The sequence below is a fragment of the Penaeus chinensis genome, chromosome 13 (genome assembly GCF_019202785.1).
Source record: "Penaeus chinensis breed Huanghai No. 1 chromosome 13, ASM1920278v2, whole genome shotgun sequence".
NCBI lineage: Eukaryota > Metazoa > Arthropoda > Malacostraca > Decapoda > Penaeidae > Penaeus > Penaeus chinensis.
This window is the reverse complement of record NC_061831.1, coordinates 2,634,370-2,642,591: the sequence shown is the minus strand read 5'-3', so window position 1 is coordinate 2,642,591 and position 8,222 is coordinate 2,634,370. Positions and strand designations below refer to the sequence as shown.

The 8,222-nt window shown below is 40.7% G+C and overlaps 1 protein-coding gene across 1 annotated transcript; it reads right to left on the bottom strand.

The window, feature by feature from the left end:
- Positions 1–5,230: 5,230 nt before the first annotated feature.
- On the bottom strand, positions 5,231–6,676 carry LOC125031914 (probable G-protein coupled receptor No18). The gene has a single exon (XM_047622922.1). It carries the CDS (start codon positions 6,674–6,676, stop codon positions 5,324–5,326), a length of 1,353 nt encoding a protein of 450 aa, XP_047478878.1. The 3' UTR covers positions 5,231–5,323.
- Between the last annotated feature and the right edge of the window lie 1,546 nt (positions 6,677–8,222).

Below are 8,222 nucleotides of genomic sequence, written 5' to 3'. Positions count from 1 at the left end.
TAATGATTGGAAGAGAGATCAACTTTAACTTTGTTAAATCACATCGTTCTTTCTCTTTCTCCGGTTTTTGGTTCAGGAGCTCAGTCAAGAGTGGAGATGTTGACGGTGTGGCGACCGGGAGAGAACTGAGCCTCGTGCGAAGGTTCTCGAACGTGGAAGGGGCTTAGATGAAGTAAAATGTATCACAGCGTTGGGGAGATCAAACATATTTTATATGTGTGAAATTTTACTTAGTGTCGACAAAGTTTAACATCTTACTGATACGTTCTTCATGATATATATATATATATATATATATATATATATATTTATATATATATATATTTATATATATATATATATATAATAAAATGGCATCAAATAAAATTAAAGTTGTTTTATTACAGCCATAAACACAAAAGAAATACAATTGAATGAATCTAACACACACATATATATATATAAATAAATAAAAAATCTATATGTATATAGACACACACACACACACACACACACACACACACACACATATATATATGTGTGTGTGTGGCTGTAAATTATATTTTTGTCTTATATTTACGTAATGCGAACATTATCAATTTTAGTAAGGGTTAAAATGGATTTCCTTTTCTTGTTTGGTTACACCTCAAGGCGAGACAGCATCGTCGTTATATGGAACTCGACCGATTTGATTTGTGTTTGTGTCTGTTTGTTTGTACTAAATGTATATTTGAAGACATTAATAAAGGCATATTGAGTACAGCAACGAATATTATAATCCTTTTGACTGCAATGAATTCTTAACATTAGGATGCTTTAGCGATTTAAGGTAAACGACGTGTCAAGACATGCCGGAAGGCATCACTACCCATGATCCCTTTCAGATCAATATCCTTGACCCGTATTTCACCCGGAGAGCAGCTGAGAATATCTATTTTACCCTCTTTCGGTGGCTCGTGGGCGGGCACGCTGTGTCTGGGTGAGAGGTAGGGTGTCAGCTCATTAGCTATAGGTGTGATAAACTCACCTGTAACACTCCAGCACAGGGGTGTATTATCTCCTTAGGTAGGACTTGTGTTGGGTGGTGAGGGGGAGGGAATGGGGTGAGCTAATATGTCCATCGGTCTTTTGTGGTATTTGTTTGTTTGCGTCTTCTAACTCTTACCATGATTGCTTCGTAACGGGATATGGGGGAATGTGGATCGGGGGCAGTAGGATGGGAAGGATGGGTTCCCCTGTTCGCGGACTTTGCGTATGTCAGCAGCTGCATGCATGTTTGTTTGTTTGTGTGCTACCTCGTCCTTTTATTCTTATTCTTATTATTGCTTTGGAGAGAAGGGGAGTGGGAGATACACACTTCAGGTGAGCGTGTTAGGCATCATTAGAGGGACATTTATAGATTATGATGAATTAGGAGGGTGATCACTCGTCTGTAACAGGGTCAATTATCGATTCAGTTACAAGTACAAACATGATGAATATCGTGATGCGAGAGGTGAGAGGTGGGGCGGGGGGTCATCTGCAGCATCTGGCATATCTTTGCGTATGTGAGCAGCTGGACGCATGTTTGTCTGTCTGCTTCTTCTTCTTCTTCTCCTTCCCTGGTTATTTGTTATTGATTATGGCAGTTTCATTCCTTAGGAGGGGAGATCACTCGTCTGTAACAGGGTCAATTATCGTGGGGTGAGTAGTTCTGTCCATCCTATGATAATCCCTTTAATTATGCTTACTTTCTATTATGATGCGCCATGTACGACCGTAATTGATTACGTCATTAACCTACTTTCACATTCATGGACGTACGTGAGGTGAGTAGTTCCGTCCATCCATAGTCTACTTACATGCATACACACATACATACAAATACATTGTATACATACATATATATATGTCTATGTATATGTCTATATGTCTATATGTATATGCATATGTATATATATATATGTATATGTATATGTTATATATACATATCTATATATATATATATATATATTTATATATAAGTATGAATTTATGAATATATATATATATAATGTATATATATATATATAATGCATATATACATACATACATACACGCACATGTATATATATATATTTATATTTATATATATGCACAATACATAATATATATATATATACATATATATATATATATATATTTTTTTTTTTTTTTTTTTTTTTGCTTAATCCCACAACATACGATGTCGCTATTTTTGGATGTCCGTCTTCATTCCTGTCCATCAAAAGATATTCTCTTCTCTCTACAATCTGTTTGCAGACATTCTCTCCATTTTCGTGGCCTTTCTTTTGTCCTCACTCTTACTCGAAGCTTACTACCTACCTTCTATAGCCACGCCCGTTCTTGACGCAGAAACCCTTGCACGTTTTCCACATGGGTCAGGCGAAGCCCAACGTCTTGCCTGTGGAGGACGCCCTGTCAGGTTCCGAGAGTACTCCTTGAGGACTATCCATATTGTTTGCGATTTTGATCTACAAGCGGATGCCTTCCTGCTTCCATCCCTCACCGGGCTTGGGACTGACTGGCTTGCACCCTTATGTGGCATATATGTGTGTGTGTGTGTGTGTGTGTGTGTGTGTGTGTGTGTGTGTGCTCACAGAATTAAGAAAATGTCTGATGTTAATACGAATATCATGTGTAGGGCCGAGAGCTATAAGGGCCATTGTCCAAAACCACCAACCACCGAATTGGAAATTTATGGTTCTATGAGTGTTAAATTGACTTTACTTCGAAATTCACCGAAAATCCTATATTCCAATCGTGACTGATTGCAGCAAATGTCTGCATTTTGAGTACATGGCAACAGAAAGCTTCAGGTTGGCCGCTTTTACTATACTATACTTTCCTTAAAGTTAATATGCTAATTTTAGTAGACAGGTAATACATTTCACAGTTACAGAAAAAAACCTTGATGTGAGTATATTACAGAATAATTGTCAAATTAAGTTTATTTATTTATATTTTTAAGTCATAACATGGTAGAAAAAATCTAGAAATCGAATTAGGAGGAATTATCTAAACAATAACAGGAGTAAATGACTTAATTCATCAGTTAATCAGCAAAAAAAGAAACAAACAAACTTTTTGCAAGATTTGTTTTGAAAGCACTACTGTAAAAAAAAAAAAAAATGTTATGAAAAATATTACTCTCTTTTCGTTAAGTAGAAAAAATGTTTCTTAAAAGAATATGTTAATGCAACACAGTTTGATTATTCACACACAAAAAAAAGATATTTCGTGGATTCGTATTTGCTGGATTTCAATTAACGGAGCAAAGTTTCAAAGGCGTTTTTCTCAACATTGAATTCTTGCTCTCGGGCCTAGAATTGCAATGAGTTGCAATAGTAAACATTTGGATCCAGAAAGGGTTGCCCCCCCCAAAAAAAAGAGAAAGAAAAAGAAACAAGTACATTGTCGTAACAGTTTTACTTCAATAACATTCATAAATACAGATCTTTATTATTCTTCACAAACGAGATGAAATCAATAACGTACAGAGAGTAATGAGCTTGGTGAGAGATGACCATTCCTAATAGGGGCTCAGTCTGGGATGGAGATCTCTCAGGTCACAAGACAAAAAAACATCTCTTAGGAAGACGTTAGATTATGAAAGAACGTAAAAAAAGAAAAGAAAAAAGGATTGGTCATTATTTTTCATATCATATGTATTTTTTTTTTTTTTTTTTTAATCAGCGTTATTGTTTATATAAAATTCTGAAATCAATGCTTGTAACCTCGTGGCTGCATCATACCTCCCTCGAGAAGATACGGTGTAGACACTATCGGATTTTCTACACATCAAAAAACAAAAAAAAAACAATAATATTCCAAATTACAGTGAGTATAGTGAAGAAATCACCAGTTTCTACACACGTATATACAAAGGTAATTAAAGAAAATGATAATGAAAATGAAAAACAAGGAGGAAATGAGATATCTGCCATTCATATTTTCATTTACAGGTTCGAGTAATCTAATTACTGATATTACCGACACATTCTAGGCGAAGAATGAAAAGCTTTTCCCTACGAATGCTGACCTACATTGCAGGCAACATACCAACATGCCCTCATGAGCATGTGCTGAGTAATCATTACGGCAATGAACTATATGAACTTTACACACCGATAATTAACAGCAATTGTAAAAAAAAAAAAAAAAAAAAAAAAAAATATATATATATATATATATATGAACAATAAGATTTTTTTTTTTTTTTTTTTTTTTGGTAACTTTGTAAACCGTAGAAGTAATAATTTACCAGAACCACCACCACATAATTCAAAACTTCACTACAGCTAGTATAGTGAAGAAATCAACCAGTTTCACTATAAAATGTGAATATAGAAATCTCTCATGTTCTTACCAAATCTATAGTTAAAAGTCACTATCATCACAAACCACTTTTTAAAGCTATAATTGCTTTCAGAGTACAAACATGTTTAAATCTACTTCCCTTTCCATTTTGGTCCACGATATGACACTTTTTTTTTTTTCAAAGGAGCCGATAGATAATAGTTTTTTGTGTCCTACATAAGCAGGATAAGATAAAGAAATAGGAAGAAGTAAAATAGGATAATGATGATGATGATGAACGTAATGGTAATTATAATGATAACAATGATAATGCTAATAATAATGATGGTAATAATAACAGTGATGATATCGATAAAAATGTTGGCAATCATAATCAGAGTAAAAGTGACAATGATAATAGCAATACCAATAACAATTATAATAACGACAATAATAATAATAATAACAATCATAAAGATAATGATATTAGTAGTAGTTGAGCACTAATAATAGTGATAGCAACAGTAGAAAAAATGAATTCGTTTTACAGACGACTGTCATGTCTTTTCTGTTTAAATGTGGCTGCTGCATTACTGAACGTTTGTGCATGATATGCCCCACACGTGTATTTTCACTATATTAATTTCTAAGCACGTAGACTTGAATAATGCTACTTAGGATATGCAAATTAGATGTGATACGTCATGCTTTACTCATCCTCTTTAGCTTTGATCATTCATATTTCTCTATGTTCTGATGTTGATTATTGCTTAGTGTTCTCAGAGATATAGTTACTATAAGGAATATCGTCAATAACAATGTTCTGTCTTTAGGTTGTAGAAGGCGTTGTAAAATCTATAGTTTCATTTCGCATTTTCTTCGCTGACAATGTTTGCTAGATACTTGAACAGAACCTTATATCATCGGCCGTTAATGGAAATCATCACTGGAAACAAGGATATATATTTTGCCTTTGAGTGAAAAAATACAACGAAACCGAGCGAAGAAAAAGAGAAGCGCATGATGTTTACGCCGTGGAGGCGACGGGGCACCTCAGGATCTTGGCGAAGGCGCGGCGGAAGTCGAGGTTGAAGATGGTGTAGATGACGGGGTTGAGGGACGAGTTGATGTAGCCGAGCCACACGATGAAGTTGATGACCTTGTCGTTGGGCACCGGGCACGTCGGGCAGAAGGGCAGGATCACGTACATCAGGAAGAAGGGCAGCCAGCACACCACGAACGAGCCCATGATGATGCCCAGCGTCCGGGCGGCGCGCCGCTCCTTCGACAGCGAGATCTTCTGCCGCTCCTCGATGAACTGGTGGATCTGACTGCCGTCCTTGGGGTCGAGCCGCACCACCACGTCCACGTTCCTCTTCTCGTCAAGCGGCGACGCGTCGTCCTTGGTGTGGCTCGGGTCCGACGTCTCGGCGATGGCGGGGGGCGCCAGGCCGGGCGTCGACGAGGACGGCCGCCCCGCCGCCGCCGCCGCCGCCGCCGCCGCCTTCCGCTTCTTCCGCCGCTTCTTCTGCACCAGCTTCTTCTTGCAGGTGTCGCTGTAGCCGTTGTGGCCGTTCTCGCTGAGCGCCGAGTCGTCCTCGCGCGGCGGCCGCGCCTTGCCGGCGGCCGGGATCTGGTTGAGGCGCGAGGCCTTGGCGCGCTCCCGCAGGCGCCGGCGCGTGGCCGTGAAGATCTTGATGTAGACCAAGGTCATGATGAGCAGCGGGCAGTAGAAGGAGCCGGACGACGAGTAGATCACGAAGCCCCTCTCCTGCGTGAGGATGCAGGGCGTGTCGGAGGTGAACACGTCGGGCCAGTCGTTCCAGCCGAACAGCGGCGGCAGGCAGATGACCACGCTGATGGCCCACACCAGGCCGATCATGACCAGCACGCGCTTGACGGTGCGCTTCTGCGCGTAGTTGATGGGGTCCGTGATGGCCCAGTAGCGGTCGAGGGCGATGGCGCACAGGTTGAGGATGGAGGCCGTGCAGCACATGATGTCGCACGTGAGCCACATCTGGCACAGGTGGATGCCGAACACCCACTTGCCGATGATGCTGTAGGCCACGTTGAAGGGCAGCACGAATACGGCCACCGTCAGGTCGGCCACGGCCAGCGACACGATGAAGAAGTTCTGCACGATCCGCAGCGGCCGGTACGTGAACACGGACAGGATCACCAGCACGTTGCCCACGATGGTGAACACGATGATCACGCTCAGCGACGCCACCGTCAGCACCACCTCCCACACGGGCATCGCCAGCTCGAGGTCGTAGGGCGCGGCGGAGAGGGCGACGTCCTCCTCCAGGCCCGAGATGTTGAGGTCATACTCGATGAGACGAGGGAGGGTCTCGTTCTCACCGAGTCTTAGTATCGCCATCTTGATGGACTACTGACTCGGTTGGCAGAGAAGCCCGAAGGTTGACACAGGTCAAAGTCTAATGCATGATGTTGCAAAGCTTGTTGCACTCCATTGCTCACTCCAAGAACTGTGGTCTCATCCTTCCTGCAACAGAAAAGCTTGTCAGAAATGCGGCTCTCACGTTATCTGATCAGAAATCTAACAGCTAAATGACATACTCTGAAATCAAGCCACACGGACACAGATACTGTATATATCCAAATACCCCCCCCCCCCTCCTCTTCTCACGACAATAAAACAGTATCAACTTGAATGCACATCTGTTCGGTTCACATGCAGTAAATGTTTTGTTGCATGATACATCGATGACAAAAGTTCTATTATTTCATCAAAATTCGGATGAATTTGAATTTGCATGTACAGTAGATGCATACGACATATCAGTAACAGTAACATTTACATCTGCGCGCCATGTTTTCAATATGTATCACGTGTGGTATAACTTTGCAGCTGTACTTGTGTTTAGGTGAATTATGATAGTTCACCTGTGATAATGAATGTAGCATTTGTTTTAATTCTACTTACACACAGCATCAAATTATTCCAATAATGATTATTTCAATAATTTCGTGTGTTCCTAACTCATGTATGTCTGTGTTCGGCGTGCATGAGTGTGTGTCTGCGTGTATGTGTGTATGTCAACGTTCATGCGTGTGTGTCTGCGTGTATGTGTCTGAATGAAGCAACAACTCGAAGAAAAAATCCATGAGTGGCACATTCGGATATTTTCTTTCTTTCCTTCGTCATTTTGTCTACAATTTGTTCAGCATGAATATTTCACACGATTATGACTGCGTGCATCTGAGTGTGTCTGAGTGCATGAGTGAACCTGCGTACATATGTGTGTCTACTTTCACAAGTGTAGCTGAGTGGCATTGTCATGTGTCACTGTACGTGTGTGTGCCTACGTGTCTGCGTTGATCTACGTTGACATATGTGTATCTGCGTGCCTTTGTGTATATGCACTTGTAACACGTATGTGAATTCATATGTACGTGTGCATGGAGGTAAGTTCTGTACATACACCCGCTAATAACCCTTGAGAGCCACTCACCATCAACGCAAGAAAGGGTTTATTCCGGGTCCTCGCTAGCGTGGCCGGGGAAGACCTTGGCGATCCCTGTAAATGTACACAGGGATTAGAGACTGGATGCTGAGCGGGGCAGAGGCGGGGGTTGGGGGGACGGGGGGCGGCGGCCCTTTGTCCTCCGCGAACATCTTCAGTCGTATTTCACTCATGATTCTACTCTAACTGGGGATATATGTGTGTGTGTGTGTGTGTGTGTGTATGTGTGTGTGTGTGTGTGTGTGTGTGTGTGTGTGTGCGCGCGCGCGCGCGTGTGTGTATGTATGTGCGTAAATATATACATATATATACACATATACATATATATGCATATGTATATATGCATATGTATATACATATATACGTACATGTATACATTTATATATATAAATGAACACACACACACACACACAGATATATATATATATATATATATAT

Coding starts and splice junctions, on each gene's coding strand:
- LOC125031914 (XM_047622922.1), bottom strand. CDS start 6,676: ATGGCGATACTAAGACTCGGTGAGAACGAGACCCTCCCTCGTCTCATC.